This window comes from Camelus bactrianus, chromosome 12 (genome assembly GCF_048773025.1).
Source record: "Camelus bactrianus isolate YW-2024 breed Bactrian camel chromosome 12, ASM4877302v1, whole genome shotgun sequence".
In the NCBI taxonomy this organism is placed as follows: Eukaryota; Metazoa; Chordata; class Mammalia; order Artiodactyla; family Camelidae; genus Camelus; species Camelus bactrianus.
In genome coordinates, this window is record NC_133550.1 from 19,934,175 (window position 1) to 19,961,165 (window position 26,991).

At 41.3% G+C, this 26,991-nt stretch overlaps 1 protein-coding gene and 1 long non-coding RNA gene across 4 annotated transcripts in view; one reads left to right on the plus strand and one right to left on the minus strand.

Moving 5' to 3' along the window:
* LOC123619520 (uncharacterized) overlaps positions 1-8,359 on the minus strand; it is a 108,294-nt gene extending 99,935 nt beyond the window's left edge. For 2 of the 3 annotated variants that reach the window (XR_012510628.1, XR_012510630.1), the window contains exons 1-2: positions 7,827-8,359; positions 7,035-7,275 (exon numbers count right to left, since the gene is read on the minus strand). This is a non-coding gene — a long non-coding RNA (uncharacterized LOC123619520). The other variant, XR_012510629.1, reaches the window with a different exon arrangement.
* Positions 7,177-26,991, plus strand: part of DBX2 (developing brain homeobox 2) — a 34,993-nt gene continuing 15,178 nt past the window's right edge. The window contains exons 1-2 of the mRNA XM_010964167.2: positions 7,177-7,576; positions 20,975-21,070. Of these exons, the coding sequence (XP_010962469.2) occupies positions 7,177-7,576; positions 20,975-21,070 (496 nt within the window). The remainder of the gene's footprint in view (positions 7,577-20,974; positions 21,071-26,991) is intronic.

The window sequence follows — 26,991 nt, forward strand, 5'->3', positions numbered from 1 at the left end:
TGATAATAATAGTTCATAAAATGCAAAAGTTCTGTGAAATTCAAATGTGTCCATAAATAAAGCTTTATTGGAACATAGCCACATGCATTCGTTTCTGTATTATCTACGGTTGCTTTTGTACTGCGACCACGGAGGTGACGAGTTGTGGCAGAGAACGTACCGCTTGCAAAGCCTAAACTGTTTACTCTTTGACCCTTTAATAGGAAACGCTGTCCACTCTTTCTTCTTCTTGGCTCGCTCCACCTCGTCTGTTCTATCTCTAAATGCTGACTGTCTCAGTCTCTCTTTCTATACATATATACGTATATATGCACATGCTATCATACAATAACATAGTTTGTATAACATATAAATGTATTAGATGTTATATATGTTATTCCCTTTCTGTTTGATGTTTGTGCTCCTATATTTAATAAGCTTCTGAAACTTAACATGTCAGACTGAAGCCTTCTGCTTCCAGTTACCTCCAAACCCCAATTTTCCTCTATTCTTTTCCATCTCAGTTGGTGATACTATGATCTGTCCTGCTGATCCAGCCAGACCTGGCCTTCTTCCTGTTGCTCACCCTACACATATAATCCATCAGGAAGATTTATGCATTTTATATCCAAAATGTGTTTTGGATTACATTCAGTCCATCTCTGTTAGTCCCGTTTCAACTTTCTCACATTTATCACAATTGTTTTACCTGATAGTGTATTTTCTATCTCTGTAACTAGAATTAACTCCATGGGGACAGAGATCAGCCCTGTCTCACTCACCACAGCACCCTCAGTGCCCTGCCCACTGTAAGTACCGGGGCAGCTGGTAAATATTTGTGAATAAATTAACTGGGAGATGCTTGGTATAGCAAGTAGTAGCTATCGTTCAGCGATAGCATTAATTCACCTTTAAAAAGTTGTATTTATCTTTTGGTAACTGCAACTACATTTAATAGAAGCAAGCAGATACTTCAACTCTTAAAAAATGGGTGTTGAGGGGAAATGTTAGTTCCTCTATTTTTAACTAGCATATTTCACTAAACTATGTATTTTTAGAGAATAAATAGTTATGTCACTTTAATGATTGAAGAAATAAAGACTGTGGTTTATACAGAAAAATTTAAGCTACAGTTTAAAACATCTAAAAATCTGACATCAGTGATCTGTACTACACAAAAATGCCACTAGAAATTTTTCAGTGCTGTCTCAATTTAACAGTTATCTTAGGCAAAGTAAGAAAAATCCAGATAATTAATAGAAATAAATGAAAAAAAGTGAAATAGGTATTTAATTGCATTATTATGAGGCTTTGTTACTACCTACCAAAACCAAAGATAATTCCTTATATGATAAACTGAGTTTACTGTTCTATATCATCATATTTTCCTTTGGTTTTTATAACCCAGTAGTACTATAAGTATGTTTTGATTTCTAGTTGACACAGTATATTACGTGATTAGGATACTGTAGTTAGTATATTTTATTACATTCACAGATATACAGTGCCTGTCCCTATGGGAAGATTTATTTCCTCACCCTACTGAAGTCAAGCATGGTTATGTGACTTGCTTTGGCCAGTGACATGTGAGCAGAAGGTAAATGTGCCCCTTTTGGGCAGAAATTTTAAGAGTCAGTATGTGCTTTGCTATATTTTCTTTTCCTTCTACCAAAAAGGCCAGAATTATTTCAGACAGAGGTGACTCCACAGCTTGAGTCCAGGAATCAATTCTATGTTGAGGTGAGTCCACCAAAGATGGACATGAACTTCTACTGCTTTAAGCCATTCTGATTTTGGAGTCATGTGTTACCAGGGCATGACCTAGCCTATCCCTATCTTTGAACAGTGTATCCACTTGGAACAAGTCTAGTAAAACCTTACATTCACGGAGTGTTGCCTAGGAGAAGCCATTCTGAATTCTTAAGAAGTCAGAGGTGTAGCATATTTTAAAGAGATCAAAGCTTATTATTTCCAGATAGAATAAGAATCCTAATCAGAGGACTAATCAGTCATTACACTCTATTAGAAAGGTGAGACATTGGGACAACCTAGCTAATTAAACACTGCATGATCGCAGTGTGAGAAGAAATGAAGATGTTGGTGTGTCATTCATTTAAGTGGTGGCCATTTAACAAGGTCACAGCTGGATGGCTGGCCACGTGGTGCGGGCTAAAGGAAGACAGTGTAGCCAGGGCAGAAGTGTTGGATTGGGGCTGGGGGTGATCAGCAGACGGAATGGTGGAGAGAGTGAAATACATGTATGAACTTGAAAAAAGGAAGGGCATTTGAGGACCATAAGGAAGGTCACTGGAGAATGACGCCACACAATTGAAACAGTTGACTTTCCAGCGATGCTTACTTCAGAAGCTTTGTAATATTACTCTAGTTTCCAAATAAATCAAAGCTCTGGCAAACAGAGGACGGGGGACTTAGGGAAAAAACTCTAGGGATTAATTTTTGTTTATTTGCCTAAAATGCTTATTATATTTCACATGAAGCAAATTCTCACCAAAGACATGACACTCTGCAGCAAGCAGATTAACACACCTACATTCGGTTCAGAGAGCCTGGACTCAGTCTTAGGGCAGAGCTTCATGGAGGATTAACTTCTCTCTGTGTACTTCATAATTTTGGCAGTAAATGTAAACAACTTAACATTCATCCAAAGGGACTGCTTTGGTGTAAACGTGGGGGAAAGTGACAAAATTCACAGTGCACTGTGCATCCTTCCTTCTGTCCAAAGTGGCAATTCAGGGCCCACCAGAAAACTCGGCAGGATTACAATATGAATGAGAGGCACCTGTGACTCTGAGGACACTGAGCTCATGAGAAAAGCTTAAAGGCCGCTGCTCGGCAGCGTCCAGAGTAATTTCCTCAAAATCTTTCAGTCGTTCTCCCATTTCACTTCGGGCCAAGCAGGACAAGTGGAGAAGGGGTTCGAAATGATCAATGAGCAAGGAATGCCAGGGAAACTGAATGGCCTGGAAGGAAACTGGGAAGCCTCCCAGTTACGGAAGAAAGTCGGAAAAATAGAGCTTGAAGACCGCATGCAGGGCACGGAGAGGAACGCTGCCCGAGGCACGGCAAAGTAAGGCGCCCTCGCCAACAGGGCCAGCCAGGAAAGACACGTGCAGGGAGAGCAGGACAATAGGAGCGTGAGTCCTGCCAGATCAAAACTGAAAACATAATTATAAGTGTCCTTCAGCGCTGAGCCAGAGTTTTAGAATTTATTTCAAAGATCCCAGAGTACGTGGGGGTGAGATGGGGCAGACAGGATGGGAGAAAATTTAGGAAAGAATACAACTGCATGGAATTCACTTGAGGGATGATTATTGAGGAGGCTGAATATAACTAACTCTTAACATACTCCTGTGCTTTTTAAAAAAGATTATTTCCCCCCTAACTCAAGCATTAGGATGTAATCGGTCCAAAGCTCTGAGTCGTGAGTGGGTGCTGGGCTGCAGAGAAAGTCAACACACTCAGCAGTTCTTGGGAAGTATGTGTCCCTCCCTGCGTCATCCTGCCCCAGCCAGATTTCCAGGTTACGAAAGGGCTACAGTGGGTCCCTGAATCTCCTCCTCTCAGATGAGAATAGAACCTCTTTCCTCATGATCGCATCTCTTTTTTAAAGCTGTCTGATTGTTGGAGCCGGTGCTCAGAGCCTGCCAATGGGTGGTCAGCGATTCCCCCTGGAGTTCACCATCCAGTGTCTGTATTACTGAGGCTCTGAGAACGCTTCTCTCTCCACCAAGCACAGAGACCTTCCTGCCCAAAGGGAAGAGTTCTGCTGATTCTGGAGGAATGGAAAGCTTCTTCAGACTCCCATTCCAGAAGTAATTCTTAGCCGAAATACTGTGAATACGTGCGTTCATTTGTTTATTACTTACAGGATTTGAGGAGACACGCTAGATGGATACACACACGACAGAAACATCAAAATCAACATAAAAAATCTAATGTGAACTGAGGAGAGGACGGAGATGAAGGAAACAAAGGCTAAGGGAGTTACTGCAATTGAACTCTAAAATTAGCTCAACTTCTTGGCTTTGAAAACACATCAGGAAACACGATGGATCTATAGTCCTCACAGTCTGATAAAACTAAGCACGCTGGTTCTGTAGGAGAGACTCTAAATTCACAGATGCCTTCTAGATAGCTCTCAAATCCTCCAGCTTCTTTCCATCATCACTACCACAAACCCAGCCCAAACACCCAGGACCTCTCATCTGGATTACTTTAATGGTCTCCAATTAGAGTCTTCAGTCTCCATATCCCAGGCATGGTCTTTTAAAACGCAAAAATGAGATCACAACTCATGGCTTTTGAAAAATTGAGATATGACTGACATACAACATTCTATTAGTTTTAGATATACAACATAATGATTTGATATATGTATATACTGCAAAATGATTACCATAATAAGTTGGGTTAACATCCGTCACCACACATAGTTACAGTCTTTTTTACCTTATGCCCATTCTCATTGCTTTAACGACAAAGTCCAAAGTCCTGAGTGCTACATGCAAGGCACAACCTGGCCCCAGCCTACTTCTCTAGCCTAATGACAACATAGGTCTAGGCATACACTTTGCTTGGTGGGCTCCCCTCCTCCTCTCCCACTCCCTGCCTTCTTTAATAGCTAACTTGCACTATTATTTTACACTTGGCTGTCCCAGAGGTTCTCCCCATCTGACCTTGAAGGCATTTGAGTTTGTGATGATGGTTTCCGGGGGACCAGATCTCCGCATAGGCCAAAGTGGTCCTTCAAGGAATGAAAACATTCTCAATTATTACTTTCTTCTGCATAAATAGCAATAGCTCCCAGCAGCTAATTAAGCACTTTAAGGGATAGAGAGCCATCCTCATAACCCTACTAGCACCGGATGTGAAAGCAAGTGTCAGACTGAATCCCACCACACATTTAAACATATATGCGCAAGCAGGGACAGAGACGGTCCTGTGATAGGTTTTGGAAGCTCAATGATGTCCAGCTCTCGGCCCTTTCAAGTTCCCATCCTATAAGAAAGGTTCGCTGAAGGAAATGTGACAGCGTTCCAGCCCCAGATACTGCTAACCCTCTAGCTGGCTCTGGGCAATGAGTTCTCTAAGTCAGTGACTGAATGCAGGACTGGTTCAGAATGAAGCCTTTGGCTCCTTTCTGGAAGTTACAGGCTTTCATGTGAAGGTGGGGATGCTTTCCTCCACATCTGAAACACCACCTACTTATCTACTGAAAAATTAATTTTTAATGTCCATTGACTCACTCAAAAATGGATGTTAATTGAAGATAAAGAGAACTGTTGGGAAAGGCAGTCTTTCATTCCCCATTCGGCAGTATGAAAATGGGTCTTGGGCCTGGACCACTCCCGTACCAAGGAACAGCCCACCCAGCCTGTGCAGGCTCATCAGCTCTTCGCTCCATTGGACTCCCATCTCTTGTTGACCTTCAGCCTTCTGTCTGTGGTACCTCTTTTTTTTTCCTCATCGTACCACTGTATTACCTCTTCTTTTAACCTATGACCCTTTAGTTCTCCCCCCACTGTCTCTTCAATCTCTCACCTTCTACTGACCTTCTAACATCCACGAACTGGTTTCTGCCTCCCTTGTTCGTCCCCATTTACTAGCCGGTGGGGAAGATGGAACTTTAAAAAGTTTTAGACAGACCAAGTGCCAATGCAACACAAATCAACCAAGTGACTTTTTGACTTTATCTCATTAACCTGGCAACTCTAGCCAGGTTTTAAGTAAATTGAAGCTAGGGACAAAATTATTCTTAGGGCAAAGAGTAAAACTACACATGTGACTCCCAAACTTTGCAGACATCCTTTAAAAACTGTGTTCTAAATAAATTCATCTAAATTTGCACAAGAGAGTGGCAATGGTAAGTGTCAATTGACAGAGGACTCACAGTCTGAACACTCCATTGACAGTTTCCAAAATAAGGAGATTTGCGGTTGCCTTGCGGTTAACGGAACTTTTAATGACACACATGCTTTTTTTCACCTGTCTAGTCCCTATTTAGACTGTTAATAAATTGAAAAATACACACATTTCTAGGGAAAACCGAAAACAAAAAAGAGCAGCTGTAATCCTAAAGAGTTCAGTGTTCTCGGCTCTGGTTTCTCTGCAGAGAACTCAAACACCTTTGATTTGGTGGTGGCTTTCTTGCCGTCGTTTGCCATTTAACCAACTCCAAGACCCCCTTTTCTAGATCAAAATGCATTAGATCACCTCTTCTAGAGTGATTCCTAAGTCAAATCTTACTAAAAAGCAACCGGAAATGAACTGCTGTAAACTGAGAAATGAAAACTGAGAAATTTCTTAAAAGATCGTCAAGAAAAACTCATTTCCTTTCCTCTTAAAAACAAAACAAAACAAAAACAACGAAGCCCCATGGGCTACCCAATACGCAAACACCCCACTCTTGAAAAGGTAACTTTTCATTCGTACCACCACCACAGTCTCAGCAAGACGTGTGACTTTCTCCGATGACTATGGCCCTTCAAGACACTAGTGACTCCCATTCACTTCCCCCGGATGCCAACCGCTTTTGAAGCGACATCAACACTGGAGAGCCAGGGGTCGCGCGCAACAGGTGGTGCGCCCAGCGCTCCCCAGATGCGAGCGCCGCCCGCGCTCCGGGCGCTCCTGGCCGGCGTCCACGCGCCCCGGCGCCCCGGGGGCTGCGCCGGCTCCCGAGCGAGGGCCGGGTCGGCAGGGCCGCTGGGAGGGGGGCGACCGCCGGCTTCGCGTCGCCTCCACGCCCGCCTCCTCCCGCTACGCGTCCCCTCCCCTTGCCAAAGCTTGGACTCTCGGGGTTGCCTTTATTGTTGGCCGCGTCTGTCACTTTGCGGGCCGGGTGACATGAATGGATGGGTTGGACACACCTTCCAGCCTTCTAGAAAAAAAAAAACAAACCCGTACGGTTCTGCAAAGAGAGCGGGAGGGACTCCCCCGGCGCCCCCAGAGCCTGCACTGAAACGCACAGCTCCCCCCTCCCACACTCACTCCTCCCCTCCTTTAAAAAACCGCCCAGCCCAAAAAAATAATACCGTTGCAAGCCTGCGGGCGTCCGCGGTGTCCTCGCCTCCTCTCCAGGCTGAGCGCGCTCCAGCGTTGCGGGCGGCGGCGGCGGGAGGCGGCGCGCGGGGCGCGGGTTGGAGGCGGGCGTGCAGCCGGCCCGGACGCCGCACTATGCTCCCCAGCGCCGTGGCGGCCCACGCCGGCGCCTACTGGGACGTGGTAGCTTCCTCCGCGCTCCTGAACTTCCCCGCCGCGCCGGGCTTCGGCAACCTGGGCAAGAGTTTCCTGATCGAGAACTTGCTGCGGGCTGGAGGCGCCCAGCCTCACGGGCTGCCCCCGCCCCCGCCCCACGGCCCGGCCGCCACCCTCGCCGCGGGCGCGCAGGTCCGGCCCCTGCCCGCCAGCCCGGTTCCCCTCAAGCTGTGCCCCGCGGCCGAACCGGTCAGCCCGGGCGGGGCGCCCTACGGCACGCGGTGGGCGTTTCAGGTGTTCAGCCCCTCGGCGGACGGCGCCAGGCTGCCGGGCCGGACTCCGGGGGACCGAGACTGTACCTTCCAGCCATCAGCCCCAGGTGAGCTTGCTCTCCCCTCCCCAGCCGCGCGCTGTGCCTCCTGGCCCGCGGGTCCCGCGATTTGAGCGCGCCCTCCCGCGCGTGCAGGAATCCATCCGCCCTGGCCTGGGACCGTGCGAGGGCATCTCGAGCTCCAACGGAGATGCCGCCTCCGGGGTAAGGAGAGTACTGCCACTAACTGTGACCTCCCCCTCATCCCATCCCAGCAGCTTCTCCTCTGTCCCCTTCTTTCAACAAGTGGCAGGGCTACCTTGATTTTCGGGCCTTTCCGGAGAAACCCCGAGGGCACCTCCTTGTGTTAGCGGAAAGGGCAGCCCCCTCCTGAGACCTCCCGGCTCGCTGAACCAGTTTCACGGGGTTTCCCAAGTTCAGCGTTTCTGCCCGCTCGCTCCTGTCCCGGAGGCCGCGTGGCACCCGCTTGCTGGAAAGTTCTTGGCTTGGAGAGCCCCGCGCGGCCGGTTTCGGGGGCTTCTGCCTCTCAAACTGTTGCGACGGTCGGGGCTGTTGGAGATCGCCCGAAAAGACCTTCGGAAGGAGAGTTGCGCTAAGTTTTGGCTTTCTCCACTCTTGTATTTTGGGTCACTAAGGCGCAAGGAAATCGAGGGCGACTTTGTCTTCGTGCTGAGCCGAAAGCTGAATTGGCACTTGGAGTAGGAAGTTCACCAATAAATGAGAATTTACCAAAAGAACGGCAATTTTGGTTTGTTTTAATTCCCGCATAAAACCTAAGTGATGTAACTAGGAAGAGGATGCGGACAGTTTGGTCAAATATTAGCTAAAGCTTAAGTAGGGGCAGCCGAAATTGGCAGTGAGAAAGGGAAAAAGCCTCTTAGAGTCTCAGAAGCTGAGATCCAGTTGGATTAATTATTTATTTTTTACTGCGTCCTTAGACGATCTTAACTCATTCTTTTAATCCCTGTGGGTTTGTCCAGAATGACTAATAGACGCTTTTTCAGCAGATTCCATTGTCCCAGCAAACTGCCGGATCAAATGTATTGCTAATGGCTTTATAGAATTTAACATGTTTAGAACCTGTCCTGGTCTTTCAGTTTGAAATAGTTACTAACAGAATGGAACAAATATAATTATATGAGCACCGGTCTCATTCACATAGTGTAAAACCTAAATTCTAGGCAGCCTTTTTGCACCCTGGGAGAGGAACGAATACAGTTATAGCAAAGTTTATGTGCCTGGGAAATCTAGGCCACTCTGTTCTTTTTGAAGTACTAAGAAGATTAGAAACATTATAAAGCAGGTTCATTTAGACAAGAGCTAGTAAATAATGTCTAATAAAAATAACATTTTAAAAAAAATTTGGTGATTTTCATAACGTTTGGCGATTTGGCATTGCATTCAGAGAAGTATTTTTCAAGAATTCTTAAATTTCTCTTGAACATGATTGGCTACTCAGAAAAGTTAATTTTAACCTTTGTAGATTTTCCAGATTAAATTTAAATAAACTAAATGCAAATCAAATGCAGATATTTTAATAACTCTGAAAAATAACTTTTTATAACTATTTTTATTCAAAATATTGCAGTTTTTGAGTAAAGGTTTTCCTTACTATATTCTTTTTATTTTCAAGAGCATATTCAGTCTTGTACACTTATTAAAGTATCAAAATGCAAAAAATGCTTTTTGGAGTAATTAAAGTATAAGAATTCATATTTCACTTTGAAGTATTCTAATACAGTTTAACCACATATTTTTCCTAATATTTTATTTAGTCCTCATTGAAGAGTTGATGTTCTCCTAGGTTAATTTTTATTTGAACAAATAACTTTTTATTTAAAAAAAATCATTCTTGTAAAGAGTGCATCTAATTTTTGAAACCTGAAAAATATCTTCAAAAGATTAAAACCCTGTAAATTTGTACCCACAAACATGCAGCATTTACATCCATTTACTTTTATCATTTGACAGAGAACGTAGCTTGTGAACACTGCTCCGGTTTTATTTAAATGAGAGATTCTTGCCTTACCAAGTATTTTGGGCATTCTTTTATACTGTGTAGAATTATGAAGTTATAATGAGTGCTGACAGTGTTAGCTATCACCTGAAAATTAGATGAGGTTGAAATAGTGATTGATGTTCTGTAAAGAGTATAAGGGAGATTTAGAAAAGCTACTGTTTTCAGAAAAATACCAGTATTTCTTTCTGAAATGTCAGTGAACAACCAGTTCTGATCCTTCAGACAAAACTTAGGAGTGGATTCCAAAATGTGATTTTTTAATCATTTCATTGTATTGGTTACCCCTTTTTTCTCAACCTTAGTTTATGACGTGCACCAGTCTCAATGTTGAATAAGAAAACTGCAGAGTTGTAAAGTGCATTGGTGAAATACAGCACCATTTAACTAGGGGATTTATGCCCCTGCATGCATTTCTGCTTCAATATTTTTGTTACCCCCTATTAATTACACCATATACTTCATTCATTCAGCAAATGCTTACTGACTGTCTCCCATGTGTCAGGCTATGTTCCAGGCCACTGGGATAATGACTGCCTCGGCCCCTGTGGAGCTTACAGTCCACGTTCTGTCCAACTTCATGGCTTACCAAGCATTTTCATAATTGTTAGCTGCTTTAATCCTCATAACAGGCCAATTTTTTTCCTATAATAAGTCCACTCGCCAGTTTTGTTTCTATCTGAAGTATCGGTTTACACATCCATGGTCTTGTGAAAGAGAAAAAAAATTGCCCCAAATCTTCATATTCCTTAGATTAGACTTTCATTGGTTATAAGAAAACAAATGAGGGCTGATGGGGTAACCAGTGCCAGGTATCATGATAACAAATCAGATTGTGATGTTAGACCTGAACCCGTAAGGGAAGAAATCAGCCTTTCCCTTCATCTTGTTCTATGTCCAAAAAGTGGTGACAAATTTACAGATTATGGGTGAAAGTATGGCTGTCAGTGCTTCACCCTATAATCTTGAATCTATTACAGTTTATTAGTGGGAACCAGGTTTTGCAAGTGAATCCTAATCATCGGAGATCCTTCCCCAGAAGTTCATTAATGTTATTATTTGGTGACTATTACACTAGGCTAAAATATTCATGTTTTTGTATATAAAAGAGGGTCTTAAAATGTAAAGAATGGAACAATTTAAATTTCTCTTGGTTAGGCCACCAATTTTCTTCTAAATAAGTGGAACAGATAGTCTTGATTTTCAATAACATTTGTTATTTTAAACATTTTAGAAAATGTTTGAAATAAAGGTAACTTCCTGAATATAATTTATTGATTATTAAATCTAGTCCATGCACTGCATATAAAAGGATTAGGAAGCAAATGTTTATTCTGGATAGATGAGTTAAACTGTTCTCTTTTTAAAGTACTTTTGTCAAGGAAGGTGTACCGTAGTGGAACCAGATTTGTAGTATTTTCTTCTGGTGCCCTGAAAGGATTGTCTCTTACCCCTAATACTTAATGTGTGCTCTAATTTCCTTGTCCGCCTCCCAGTCCTGCTTACTATTGACCTGTTAATCCTCGACTCTGTCTTAAACTGCTTGCACTTACGTTTTCCTGTTCCAACTGGCAGAGTTGTTTTTTTTTTCCCCCGCTTTCCCTGAGATGCACTGAAACCATGCAATGAAATAGCTTCTCTTACATTTTAGGCATTTTGGGGAGGGAGGAGAAGATGGATCTGTGCTCCAAGTGGGGTTTCAAGTTCAGCTGAAGACTGTGACCTGATTTAATAAGACAGAGTTGGTCATTTGTTTTTGCTAAGGCTATGCTCTAGGTTTGTTTTGGCTAATTAAAATCACAGAATCTTGACTTTGATGCGGATTCAGAACGAGGGCAGAGAGAATGGAGGATCCAGAAAAAGATAATGCTGGGACCCATTCTAGCAGTTTTGTGTTCAGGCCATCACCCCACACATCCTTTGATGGAATTTGTAGATAATATGAAATAGTCTTACTACATCTGTTTTGGGTTTTGTTTTTTTTTTTTTTTGTAATCTGCTTAACATAGCTCTAGATTTATATTAACATACTAATAATGTTTACATAGTTCATAAGGAGTCAGCTCTGAACAAATTGTTATATGGTCCCCAAGTTACTGAACTTCTTCAGGTTCAAGAAGTTCTTGCAGCAAAGAGAACCAGTAGGACTGATAAGACAGTCCTTTTACTTCTGGTACAGAATGAGTCAGCCACACTCCCAACCAAATAATGTCTAAGTTGAAATTACAAAAGGGTAGCAATTTCTGTACATTTAATTTGCCTCTGAACTTAGCACCTATCTCTTTCTCCATCCCTAAAGTATTCTTCTCTATTTTGTTTTAACAGCAAGAAATCTTAGTCTGTTAACCTGTATTGAAGCTTTATTTATTGAGGTTTAATAATAAAACAGGAACAAATCCAGCAGGCAAGTAGGAACATTTTAGAACTTTTCCCTTAACACTTACTCACTTTAGGGATTTAAGCGTTATTTTAAGAGGTATGTTGGTTTGAATGCCCAGAAAATTGTGTACGGATTTATGCAGGAAAAAAACATAGGATACAGAGAGTTGAGGGTTACATGTAGGAAGCCAAAGAATGCTATACGTTTTGGGCAATTTAAAAGAATTGTCTTCTACGGCTGTGAGTCTGTTTACTAATGATTACTAAAGGGGACAGGTGGGGGAGATAAATTAGGAGTTTGGGATTAGCAGATACAAACTACTATATATAAAATAGATAAACAACAAGGTTCTACTGTGTAGCACAGGGAGCTATCTATATTCAGTACCTTATAATAACCCATAATAAAAAAGACTATGAAAAAGAATGTATACATGTATAACTGAATCACTATGCTCTACACCAAAAACTAGCACAACATTGTTAATCAACTATACTTCAATTGAAATTATTTTAAAAAGGAACATTAAAAAAAAAGAATTGTCAACAGTGATTTTTCGCTACACTTGTTTGCCATCAATGTGGCTCAGATGTTGGACCAATGCTGTGCCTTAGGCTCTGGTGTATTTATTCCCTTTGAGTGAGCCCCCTCTTTCCTGTTCTTGTGCCCACCAGGAAAAAAAAAGTCTCTTTTTGCTGTCAGAAGACGTCCAATGGTTAGTTTTGCTGCTGAACAATGATAGAAGTGGTAGCAACTTGAAAGTAAGGGAAGGAACGTAGGTAGTCGCTGTGTTCTTAAAATACTTTGAGATTCTTGGCTATGAGAGTTTGCACAGAAGTGAAGTATCGTCTTTCCAATAGTTAAACAAATGTGTCCTTATGTTAGGGTGAGGGGTGGGAAATACTTCCTTTACTCCTCAACCTGCTCTCTACTACCCCAGTTCTCTTGCTGATTGCCCATAACGTTACAGTCCATTTTATTATATCTTTGGAGGGGATTTGATATGTAGTTCTTAATATAGTGTCCATCCCTTTAATCTTGGGATAACAGAGGCTCTAAATAAAGGTGTTTTTTCTTTCTTAATTACAGTGATTTTTTTTTTTTTTTTTTGCGTAGTGAAGATGCACAATTTTTAAATCCGTTAAATGACTTTGTTTTCGTTCAAATACACCTGGAGTCTGTCAGGAATAAAAAGGCCAATTGTACAAAGGAACAATATGATTTTTATCTAGAAATGCTTGTTAGAATCCTTAAGACTTCATTAGATTGTGCTTCCATTTTATACTCTTTCAGTAAGAAATTGGATTTTTGCCTTAACATATAACATGCTCACCAGACCCTTGTATTTTTCATTCCAAATATTTTATTTTACTTTCAGTAATGTTTCCACTTTTAATGAAATCCCTCCCTTTCATTCTTTTTAGCCTCCAGTCAGTACTTCATTTGGCAATGCTGAGTGATTCATCACTTTATGTAAGGTTCCCATAACTGATTTTATTTTTAATAGCATTATTCATTTTGTCAACCGGCTAATAGTTGGGAATATTTCAGGGGCACACTTTTTTATTTTTGTGAGTTATGTGAACAGTAAACTTAAGGCACTAAAATTCTCTCTGAAGTCAAAGATCAAAAAGCCTCTGTAAGTTTTTAGACTTTTGTTTCAGAATCAAAGCATCTGGGAAAAGGAAAGGGAAAAAAAAATTCAGGTCCTTTTCTATATATTGCTGAATATTTAATTGCCTTCTTGTTTATAAATATTCTGAAGATGAATTCAGTTTTTCCCTTTTCTTTCACATGTTCAGGCACCGTGCCGTAATGACCTTGATTTTATTCATTTTAAGTGCCCATCAGAAATAGAATATACAATACATACGCTTCTGCTGGTCCTCTTGAGAAGACTCAGAATTTTTTGTTGTTTAAAATTTTAAATCCCTAATACTTTTTAAATTAAAATATGTGAAGGAATTAGTTATTCTTTGAGAAGATAGATGTCCATGGGACTCACGTGGCTGACCGTGATGCTGGCTGTTGTCTGGGAGCTCACTTAGAGCTGTCCCAGCATCCAGCCTTGGACTTCCCAGGTGTCTGGAGTGTGGAGCCTGGGTTCTGAAAGGGAGAGTTCTAAGAGCAAACATTCCAAGAAACCCAGGCGATAGCTGCAAGTCTTCTTATAACCTAGCCTTGCAAGTTCCAGAACGTCACTTCTTCCCTATCCCTCGGTCAAGCAAGGCAGCAGGACCATCCCAAATACAAGAGAAGGGGAAACACAGGTGGCCCTCAAAGGGAGGAGTGCCAAGTAATTTGCAGCCATTTAAAATCTGCCACGAGGTAAAATCAGGATAACCATCATGAGACACAATTCCCGCCAGGTCTGTCTCGGGCTGGAGTAAACCAGCGCAGGAGTGAATCACGTACTGTGGTATAGCTGGGAACTGAAGGAGCCTGCATTGAGGATTTTGGAGTTTTGAGAAGTACGGGTATGGTTCTGTGATGCTATTCTCTTCTGTGACATTGACTTTATAATACAAAGAGCAAGGGGTTTCCTCACATTTAGCTCATTTTTCGGCACTAATGGAGACCCCTTGAAGAGACAGGCAGCAGAGGTAGGAACCGCCCTTGATGATAGCAGTGAACCAGGGCCCCACAGCTGGAGGAGAAGCCCGATTCTACCCACGTGCTGTTGTGAGGGCAGAGGAGAAGATGCTCATGGGAGTGTCCAAACGATCGGTTATCGTTACCTCTTGCTACATAGCCTCTCACTGCCGTAGGAGCCTTTCAGCAAGTCCCCCATTGTCCCACCATCTCTCATCCTCTCCTGCTAGGTGAGTTTTTAAAAAACAGACCTTTCATCAAGTTATTCAGGAAAACCTTCATTATCCCCATTTGACTAGCAGATCAAATAAAAATATTCAGTTTGTCCTTCAAGACCTTCATTCCATCAACGGCATTTAGCTCCAACCACATTCCTAATGTTCACACCTTTGGCCTTGTCCCAGCAGTCAGGCTGGTCCCCTTAACCTGCCCCACGTGTCACCACCATCCTTGCCTCCTTTCCTTTTGTTCAGGCCACCTGTCCTTCCTAGAGTGCCTTCTCTCTCTTCTTTGGCCATCTAAACACCTTCCAAATCAAAGTCCAGATGGGGACGTTTTTCCTGCTTAAAGCCTTCTTTGACAACAGCTTCCTAACTATACTCTTTTCTTTGTACTGGCTTGTATATTTCAGTGGAAGTCTGGACCATGCTGCTTCTTTTTCATGTCGTCTTAGAATTGATTCCAAATTACATAGTAATGGCAGGCGTAAAGGCTGACATTACTGAGTGCCTTCTACATGTCAGGCATTGTTTTGTGTTCCCAGTGGTCTCATCTTGACTGTACATCATAATCACATGTGCAGCTTTTGAAAAAATGCTATTCTAGGGGCCCACTCCTAGCCAGCCTGATTTAACCCAATTAGTGTGGGGCCCAAGCATCTTTGAGAAGCACCTCAGATAATTCTGATGTGTATTCAGGGTTGAGAAACATTGGTTAGGGAAACACATAGTACGAATTTTTTTAGATCTCGTGTCCTTGGGGAATGCCTCAGATTTTATGGAACAAAACTGAATTCGGAGTGTGGAGATATTTGCATTTCATTTCTTTGATCTGCCGATTCAAATCTGGAAGTTAAGGAACATTTAAAAATAGAAATTCTTCCAGGGAGGGAAGCTTTCCATCTTCATCTTTGTCGTCCCAGCATGCAGGGTGTTAATGTGACACTTGATAGATATGCAGTAAATGTTATATGCATGGAGTTAAAAGGACAGAATCAAAGAAATAGACACTATTCCTGATTTATCTTCTCATGAGCTGTACCAGAACATTAAGGCCTCTGTTCTTCTGTCTCTGAAATATTCAAGACAAAAAAAAAAAAAAAAAAAAATGCAGACTTCTGTTGTTTTCCAGCAAGCAGGAAGGTAAAGGATGACCTGACTTGCTTTCCCTTGTGACTGAAGGGAAGTTTGCATGTGGATCACATAAATGAATTACTTCCAGGCTATGTGACAAACACACCTTATTACGTAAGTGATATTTCTTAAGTCTTACTACTCAAGACAGATGGTTGTCATTCTTCAGAGTCTTTTTTGGGGTGTCCACTGTACTCCAGATAATGTGTTCAATTGTGTTGTATTTAAAGGTCAGAAGTTTTGATTTCTCTAGTCCAGGTTCCCGTGTACCCGGCACTTGTAGGAGGTCATTAAAACCATCCTTTTGAAGTCGTTTCATTTTATTCTTTCCCAGAGGTATTTTTTTGCCCCTTTGGTTGCCTTTGTAAGACTTCTTGGAACCTCTTCTCAGTTCTCCTCATTCTTCTTAAAATCTGCTGCCCAGTCAGCATAGCATCACAGTGGCTCCTGAAGTTTATTTGGAGGTTTTATTAGTGGTTTTTAGTATTCTTCCTTTAAAGTTTCAGCTCAAGTCAGTTAGTGCCACAGTTTGCTATGACAGCAAACCCCCCTTAGATACCTGCTGTTCTTCTCCATCAGTAAAGAAGACTGAAAATAATAATAAAAACATTTTTAAATGTTTTGCTTGCTTTCTAGCCTGTGGAATTTTAAAAATAATTTCTCTGTAGCTAGGCTGGTAACCAGCCTTGACTGGGAAACTTTTTGTCACAGAACCATCTAGTTAAGTTTAAAAAAAAAATCAGATAAGTTCACTATTGAGTTGACTCTAAGTTCCCATCTTAATTAAACATTCAGAATGATGAATAGCTAGTTTGATTGTGTCTTCAGATAAGTCAGAACATCTGATGAAGAAGTGAAAAGTTCATGAAGTTTTCTGCAAATAAGCGATTTTAGTCACTCGGAGTCAGATAGTTTTGTTCCAAAAATTTTAATTCATCTGTTTGTAACTTGAAACAGATTCCCACAGGAACTGGAAGTTAGGTTTATTGGCGGCATATGAAATTTGGAGTATCCTGAAGTGTTGTGCTGAGAACGGGACATCAAGCTGTGAAACCTGACAGTGTGTGTTTTCTCTTCCATAGGGAAAGTCATTTGTTTTTCTCTTATGGAAAGCTGGGGCGATGTGGAGATATCCATTTTCTAGGCTCCATCCCTGAATAACTGGCAGTCTGTGTGCCTGAAATCCTTACCCCTCATGGCCAATAACTAAATATGATGCTAAAATATTTATGTTTTTTCTCTTTTAAAAAATGTGCTGAAAACAGACATCGTCACATTCCGGGTGCATACCCATTCTTGAGATTGGAATGTTGATGAATGAATGAAATGGCAGGTGCGAAATTCCTAGCCATTCCAGCGCCTGGTGTATAGTAGGCACTCCTTAAATGGTATCATAAACATTGTTCGGTAAGCCTGCACTGAATTGTTCCTAACACGGTAAATGCGAAAGGGACTGCGTCTTGATTGAGCTGATGGGCTTTGAAACGCATATCATTGGCTTGAAATTGCCTTGTTTTCTGCCCTTTTCAGAGTCTTCAAAGTGGTTCTTAATGGTTTACAAAAGTTCTAACACATCTGTTAGCTTGTCACTTGGCTTTTATCACACTTGAGTTTCCATTTTTGCTCATTGCTTAAAAAGTGGTTGACAAACATTTAAAAGTGTTTTCTATATATATATATACATATATATATGTATATATATATATATATATTTTTTAAAGGCCTTGCCTTGTTTTAAATGGCTATTTCCTCACACCAACACCCCTGCAATCACCCGCTCAGCAGGATTAGCATTTGACTTCTGTCGCAGGAGGAGCACATAGGAAAAATGGAGCACTTAATTGGAATTTCACAGTGATTTCCACATAAACTAGCTTAAACAAGGTGTATTTATGTATAGAAATTAGGAATTGACTAATCTATGTAAATCCACGTTGTGTCAATGAGGTGAAGAAATGCTCCACAGAACTTTAAGCCTGGTCATGTCACACACATGTAGTTCTTCAGCCACAGGAGTTGCTACTGTAGACAGCATGTCATTTTAATTACAGCTTTATTCTATTAAGACAGGGTAGTATATAGCAATAAAACACGCCGCTCAATTAAAGCGTTTCCTGGTTAAGTTTAACACTAAGATCATCATATATCTCAGAACCTCATTTATCACAAATGAATTTAATTGAACATTTGTCGTAAGTGAACCATTCACTTTTTTATCCTTTTTTTTTTTTTTTTTTCATTTCTAGGGTTTTAGGGTTAGCCTGAGAAAGATTTTGGCTAGAATGGTAAAACCTGTAATTTGTGCATTACCTTCATTGTTATTTTAATAGTATCCCTAGCATATTTATTTTCTATGCTTGACATGGATTAAAAACATTTCTTTTTGTGTCTGTTTCCAACTATCATGAGACATGTTTAAATGTATGCGTGTAAACACAACCTTGCTGAGCCTTTTTCTTTTACCTCAGTTTAAAAAGTGCCAAACAGCACAATAGCCATAACTTAATTATCCACAGAGTGTCTGTTTTGGCAGTGAAATGAGTTAGTTGACAGAGATGCTTGAGAGTGAACATAATGAGGGAACTTTTATACATGGAAATATCTTTCCATTTTTCAAAGTGCTTCATATATTCATAGAAATATTGGAAAATATAACTGCCTGAAGAATGCCATACCCTTGTCATGTCATTTAAGATGCTGAATGCAAATAAAATGATCATTTCTAAGGGGGTTTTTAGTCAATATTAGAACAACTTATAATAACAATGAAGCTTTTCAAAAAGTTTAATAGAACTTTTTGAACACCAGATTGGGGCTCCTTTTCATACTTTGCCGTATTTTCAAAATAGCATTAAGACAGTTTATTGTTTGAAAATCCAGATATTAAAAAGCCAAATGCATTGATGTTGACAACTTTCCATTGTATTATAGAAAAGACCCTGCATTATGATTAATTTACAAGTTGAAGGCATTAAGGACCCTGAGACCATAGAATTCTTATTGCACGATATACTTATTTTGATATACCCTTCAAATATATTGGTAAAATAAACATGTGCTTATCAATTGGTTAATATATGAGTCTGAAATTACTGTGTTCTTGAAAAAGTCATGTATCTGTGTCAAAATAATATTCACTGTATCTGACTAAGAAAAGAAAAAAGTTGCCACTGAAAATGAAGGGAGATTAATAAGAATATTTATTTTCAAGTTATGTTCTAGATTTCAAGGTCATCTGTTACAGAAGATCCTATGTTTTAGGGTGTCTCAGTGGGCAGAGAAGGGGTTGATTCCTGGTTTCCTGTTTCTTAGTTTTAAGATGATTCATTCATTTATTGAAAATTTATTGACTATTTAGAATGTGCCAGCTGCTTTGCTGGGTATACCATGGTAAAAGCAAGTTGCCCACTTTCAGAAAAATCTCACCCATGTTTACATTGTATTAAACCCCACTATACTGAAGGACATGGTCCAAAGCCTGGCATATAGTAAATGCTGAATAAAAAGAGCCAGTAATGTTCTGCTGAAATCTTTTATAGCTATTTTTCATCTACTGAGGAACAGAGTTTAAATTTTATTTACAGGAGTAATGATAACTATTCCATGTCTATGTATTGAAAATGTTCTAAATAGCATATTTTAATAAAATGAGCAAAGCAGAATTGTATGGCAACTCCCAATACTACAAACACAAATGCGTTTCAATTAGCTAGATATCACTTGAGGTAAAATGTTATTACTATTCTCAGATACCTTTAAACATGTAAAAGTGATCAGAAAAAAACACTTTGTATCATGTAACTGCTCAGTAAATTAACTGTTATCAATTTTGAGACCCAGCTACCTATGGATTTCAAAGAACCTTCTGAGAATAAACAGTAGAGTAATATAATCTGAAAAAAAGGAAAATTCCGCACGTAACATCCAAATTGTTTCTTGTTAAGTATTATCTCTAGAGCTGTTCTGTTTCGTGCCTCTAGACACACGAGTCTATTTAAATTCAAAATAACTTAAGAATTCAGTTACCCAGACATACTAGCTACATTTTAAGTGCTCGGTGGTGCTCGGTGGTGTGGCAGGTAGATACCATATAGGACCGTGCAGATGTAGGACGTCTCCACCATCACAGATGGTCCTCCTGGACAGTGTTGCCCTAGGATTTTTTTTTTTTAACATTTTTTATTGATTTATAATCATTTTACAATGTTGTGTCAAATTCCAGTGTTCAGCACAATTTTTCAGTTATTCATGGACATATACACACTCATTGTCACATTTTTTTCTCTGTGAGTTATCGTAACATTTTGTGTATATTTCCCTGTGCTATACAGTGTAGTCTATTCTACAATTTTGAAATCCCAGTCTATCCCTTCCCACCCTCCACCCCCCTCGTAACCACAAGTCTGTATTCTCTGTCTGTGAGTCTATTTCTGTCCTTTATTTACGCTTTGTTTTTGTTTGTTTGTTTGTTTTTGTTTTTGTTTTTTAGATTCCACATATGAGCGATCTCATATGGTATTTTTCTTTCTCTTTCTGGCTTACTTCACTTAGAATGACATTCTCCAGGAGCATCCATGTTGCTGCAAATGGCATTATGTTGTCGGTTTTTATGGCTGAGTAGTATTCCATTGTATAAATATACCACATCTTCTTTATCCAGTCACCTGTTGATGGACATTTAGGCTGTTTCCATGTTTTGGCTATTGTAAATAGTGCTGCTATGAACATTGGGGTGCAGGTGTCATCCTGAAGTAGATTTCCTTCTGGATACAAGCCCAGGAGTGGGATTCCTGGGCTAGGATGTTTTAAATAAAGGAGTATTGGGTATTTACGACTAATAACCACACAGAAAATGAACTATTACATTTGGTTTTGATCATTTGAGTGTTTACCACCACAGTGTGTCCAAATCTTGGTTAAACTATCCAGCAAGCTCTTTGACGGATAAAGGCTACTTTAAAATGACTTTGATTTCAGTAAAAGCTGTAACTAACTCAAGGCTCAGAAGGTGTAGTGCTTTAACTCCGTGACTTTGGGGAAGCTGGAATTTTGAAGACTGTCTGAAAGAAACGGCTAATCGATGACATCAATGCTTTTCTCTGCAGTGCCTCCCAAACCTCCCTTTCTGAGCGCCCCGCCGTTCTGCTCTGCGTGCTGCGGGGGGTCCTGTCGGCGCCCTGCGGCCCCCACTGCTTTTCCAAGTAAGTTTTTAATGCTTCATCAGCAATGCCTCAGTTATTCTGTAAACCAAAGCAGCAGGATTTAATGGGCTCTGGAAAACTGATTTGGTAATGCAATGGCAAAGAGCTAATTCCTCACTAAAAATCACAGCGGTCCTATTCAGGAGGTTTCCAGAGATTTATCAAACCTCAGCACACTGAGCGATTGTGAGCCCTTTCTGATGGCATTGAAACCCAGGGCTGACACACCACGGAAGGCGACTTGTTTACCACTGGATATAAAAGATCTCAGAGGGACCAGTTTGGCTCTTTCTGAAATGTGTGGCTATACTCAATTAAAGAAGGAAAAAGAAAAGAAGGCAGGATAAGAAATGGTGCTCTGTAGAACTTCCATTCAGCTGAAAACGCAACACAGAAAGTCACCAGGTGTCCACAGAAAATGATTAAAAATTGTCACGATTGGAAAAGGAGATAAATACCTTCTCTTCTGATCTTGAAGAAAGCCAACCGGGGTTGTAGGAAATATTTTCAAGAGAGCTTTTCTTCAAACATTACACAATTTGAATAGTGCCCGGGGAGGAGGGAGGACGAGACTTTTCAAAAACTTGCGGAGTGTGCGCGCGCACACACCAGCAAAAGGAAAAAAATGTCTAACTGAAAATAAAAATAGAATTCCCCTTGATCTTGAGATTTCTAGGTCAAATGAGAATCTGCAGGCAGAGGATTCGAGTTTATGATAAAGAAGCCCAGTGGAGGGGTACATGCATTTCAGCATCCCTGAGAGAAAACATTGATTCGGGTTAACAGCTCTTTCAGGTGAGGAGTGAAACAGGAGAGTCAGGCCAAAGTCCGGGTCGCTGGCACTGCTGAATTCAGATCCCCCCTGCCTCTTGCCGAGCGTTTTATGAATGCTCCAGGAGAGCAGTTGCTCACCAGAATGATTCCTGACAAGTGAGGCAGCAAATGCTGGCCGTTTAATGAGCTGCAAGCTTCTGGGCATCTCTTTAGGGGGCCGGTACTTTCCCACAGAGCACTTTACATGGCTGGGGCCGGCCACAATGGGTGACAGGCCCGTGACCAATCGTCACTTTCACTTGACTCATCCACACGCGACCTCACCACGATTTTTCACTGTGCGGGTGAACTTTAGGAACCATTTCACAGGGAGAAGGCCTGGGCAAGGGTCAGTCGCCCTTTTGTATGGTCATAAAGCGCGGCCCTGTGTGTCGGTCTTTTCTCCTGTCTCACATTCCAAGTGAATTTCTGGACACCCTTTAAAGCACTTGACAGAAAAATAAAGCAGTGAATGAAACTGACTTTTATAGACTCATTCTAGCTCATCTTCCCATATAACCCTGTCCACCTGAAAAGGGGGTTTAGTGGACGTGCGGAGTGTATACAGGACTGGCTGAATACATAGGGCCCATTATCCACTGTGGGGGTTGTGTATTAACCAGGACGGACACACCACTATTTCGAAAGTGACCTATTAATTGTCCATTTAACTAGAATGTATTGATTCAAATAGAAAAATAGAAACCATGACTAAACCTGTTACTCGCTCCTTCAAGGTGGTCTCCTTTGAGGGTAATTGAAAACTGTTGTGCAAATTAAGGAGACATTTATCACCCTATATGAGAGCAGCAGGAAAAGACTGCAGGAGAAGAGACTTAGAAGCCAAGCATCTGATACCTCAGTGTGGCGGCATCTCTGTGGAATTAAATCTTTAATGTGGTATTCCAGGGGTGGAGATTGAAAGAGGTCCAATCCATGCCTAATTTCAGTTACCGCATCTTGTTTAATACTGGTCTTTTACTTTAGAAAATCTCTGGCGATGGAGATTAGGTAAGTGGCAGTGGACCAAATAATTCCGTGTTACGAGGTGGACATTCATGTATGTGTGTGTGTGTGTGTGTGTGTGTGTGTGTGTGTGTGTGTGTGTGTGTGTGTGTGTTCATTTTAAACTAGGGTTTTAATAAGAGCTTCTAAGCCTTAAAAGGATACAAATGCCCAGGGCAGTTTAATAAATAAGAGTACATAAAAGCAATTCCAAAATCATTTCCTAGATAACTTCATCTTCTCATTTACTTGAAGAAAATCACTCTAAGCAAGTCTCATTTTTCTTTGCCGGCTTCTCAGCCCTTCCCACTTTATGCCTTTGACCGTTAACTCTTGTCACTTGTGGTGTCTATCCCTGGAGGCTTCCAAAGTCCTGTGTTTATCTTTTTTGTTTAATTAAACAGACAAGGGGAGAAGCAGCAGAGCTCAGAGGAAGGATGGAGAATGCTGTGCCTCGTTTGCCTCCATTTCTAAGTTGGCATTTTAAGACAGCTTAGAGATGCCACAAGTGTTCTTAAGAAACACTGACATCTCATTAGTTATAAATCTGAAATTAATTTCCTATTTTCTTATTTACAGTGTTCATTGCATTGGCAGCGAATAATAAATGAAATGATGAATTTATGCTGTCAATAAAGAATTTTATGTAAATAACCATGATACCAAGGAACAGTTCCTAAGGCTTAGATCTGCACAGTAATCTTTTGTATTTAAGGCATTTACTAGCTTTTCTTCTTTTTTTTAATAATAAGAATGACTTTATGCCCAAGCATTTGAGTTTTTTTTCCATTGTACAAAAGAAGGAAAATGAGCTGTCCAAGTAATTTTGTATTAGGTTTCAGCGTGGACAGTTAAAATTAAGGTTTATACTAAAAATTTTAACAAGCTATGAAATCAGTGGCCCTCATATCATTGTTTCACAATATTGACTTCACTCTTTCTAAAAGTGTAGGATCAGATCAACATGTCGGTAACTAGCAAGCAAAACAGCATTCTGAATCTTAATATGATTCACTTGTTTAAAATTGATTAAGTTTTTCTTGTTAACCTTTTAGATTTATGATTGACTTGTTACAATGTGGAGACAGTCATTCATCCAGTGTCCTTCTCACAAATAATAAATAGTTTAATGAGCTATTTAAGCACAGTCCTTACAGTGGGGGAAAATTAAAAAGCAGTGGTAAAAGCTCTCTCCTTCCCCCAAGCAGGATAGGAAAATCTTTGATATTATATCCAGAAGGTTCTTTTCAAACGAACACATTGTTCGGCTAAAATAAAATGAAAAGTTGTAGAAATTATGCAGAGAATGACCTTAAAAAAAGACAACCTGAAAAAGTATAGGAGTCTTAATTACATAGACTAGCTCACTGAATTAATCAGACCATTATTTCCTTTTGTCTTTGATTCCCCAACTCGAATTTGGCCTTTCAAGAATTTTTATCCATTAAAAGACAAAGTTTAAATTTGGAGCTGCGTTATAAAAGGACATATTCTGTGATTCATTGCTCTGCCTTTTTCTTGGGAGATGAACTTACCTTTTGCATTTTGAGATCATTTTATTATCTTCCCTTTCTTGTTAAAACTTAAAAAAACATAATATACTGAATTTAGGATTTTGTTGAAGGCAACAGGGAAGAGGCATTTTTAATATTGTAGGTTGGTCCTGTGAGTGACACTGTCAAAGGTGGCAAAGCTCTGACAGGTCTTCGTGCCGCCTGGCCTGGCTGTGCCCTGTTCCCAGCCGGAGTGGTGAGTGGGTGTAGGGAACTGACCAAGACCCGTGGAAATCCACAGAAGGCTGCCCGAGGGCTTCTTTTATAAGGATTTCTCTTTAGCCCTCTGAGATCTTCAGAAGGATGCAACATTTTGTTCTAACAGAGAAAGAAGCCTAGTTATTTCGTTGAAAACATAATCGAGTTTTGTGTGATAAGCAGAATGTAGGTTTTGACCTCTTGGTAGTGAAGGGTGGACTGCCCTCTAGATAAATGACCCCTAGTCAGCCAGGAGGAAGGCTTAAAGGAGTCAGAGACTTGAAGACAAGAGATTTTTCCAAGTTGATGGCTCTATTCAGCAGTTCCACAGCGGCAGTGAAAGTGTTCGAGTAATGCTCCTGCAGTGGAGTTCCCTTCCTCCCCAAGTCACAGGCGGTGGGGGAGGGGGGTGGGGAGGGGAGCTACTTGGTGATATAAGGCGCTTGTCCCTGATCCTGTCCACAACCCTTGCCTGAACACGACATGAAATCGAAGAGAGCAGCTGATACAGTCCCGATTTTAGATTCTCCAAAGCAGGTGCACACGTACAGTGTAGGGGAGGGGAAGAATCGCCAGATGGGACAAAGAAGGAAAGGTGTCCTGTTAGCTCGGTCCTCTACAGAGCGACCTGGGGATGTTGAATTGTGCTTTTAGAAATAAAGTACCCAGAGCATGGGAGACAGTAGTCCTGCTGGACTTTGTAGTGGTCAGACTATCCGCATCGGTTCAGTTTCAGAGGCCCACTTTAAAAGACTCGTTGACAAATTTGCCAATAAAAAGCCAGGTCAGGAGGTAATCAGCAACTACAGTGGTGAAGGGTCTAAATGGCTGGTCAGGGATTTTTTTTTAAGGCAATTGAATATGTTTGTCCTGAAGACAAGAAATAATGAGAACATGAGAGTTATCTTCAAATTAGATACACTTCGTTCAATGTTGATCTAAAGGACAGAATTGGGGCCAATGAGTGGAGTTTAGCGGAAGCTGAATTTGGACTTAATATAAGGGAAACAGTTTTAGCAAATCGAATTGTATAATAATGAAGTGTTGTCATAAATATTAAGTGTTGTCCCAAATACTAGATCATATAGAGGGTGGAAGATGGACTTCTAGTTTAAATAGGGCAGGCCAGGCCAATGCTCTATCTCTTCTTTCTAAACCTCAAATCTACAGGAACTACATAAAACACACACATACACAAACAACCCCTGCCACACACACACACACAAACCACCCCCGACACACACACACACACACACACACACACACACACACACACACACACTCTCACACACACACACACACACACACACACACACACACACACACACACCCCGCCACACCTGCAAATAGGAAGGGTGAGGAAGCTCTTCCTGGGAGAGAAATTGAGAAATCCAGGAAGGATGGGAGACGGGAAGTTACACCTGTATGGGTGTTGTTGCAGAGAAAAACAGGCCCACAGACAGAAACCATCCTCTGTTTGAGGAAAGCTGAGTCCAGGAAGGAGAAACACAGACTCAAGGTTTAAAATAACTTGCATTTGAGGACTAGTTAACGGAGGCTGATGGCATCTCAAGCTGGCCTGGTGGCAAGGCCTGGATCTAAGTCACCTCTTGTCTCTTCTAGCTCCGAGAAGCCACTATGAACTGTGTAGAAGGATGAAGGAATCCTGTTTCTGAAAGGTTTGTTGGTAATCTCCAACTTGAACAATCCTGAAATAATCTTAAATATATATGTATTACTTTTTACTAAAAGCCTTGAGAGGGCTGGATGCAGTGTTGCTTCATAGGTTTGAGCTGTAACTTCCCTTGCAAAGTCAGGAGGACATTGGGTTGTCAGTTTTTAATACACAACGCCTGTGTAACCTCAGACAGAAAGCCTGAAACAACAAGCCTTCTTAGGAGGGGCCGTCACACGGCCCTCTTTGGGTTGCTGTGATTGGGCCCGGATTGGGAGGAGGGGCTGGACCAGGAGAACCAGCGTGAGCAAGGCCAGCGGCACAGCAGGGTCCAGATGCTTACAAAGAAGCAGAAAGCAGCAGTGGGCATGAAGGGTCCCAAACTCTTTCCAAGGCTTCCTGAAGCGAGAGGGTGAAAGGATGCAGGACAGAGGAAGCTGCCCCAGGTGGGACCAGTCACCCAGAGATTCGGAGGAGTCAGGGTGAGTCTCCACGCCACACGGAGTGCCAGCACACCGTTGATGGGTCGGGACTCTGTTGGGTGGCAGGTGCAACAGGCAGGGCAGGGCTGCAGCTGTTTGCTTGTGGGCTGATGTCTAGAAAGTGACTGTATTGAGTCCCGCTTTGTTCTCTAAGGCTTGCTGGTCCTGTCTTCAGAGTTAAGACACGTTTCCTGG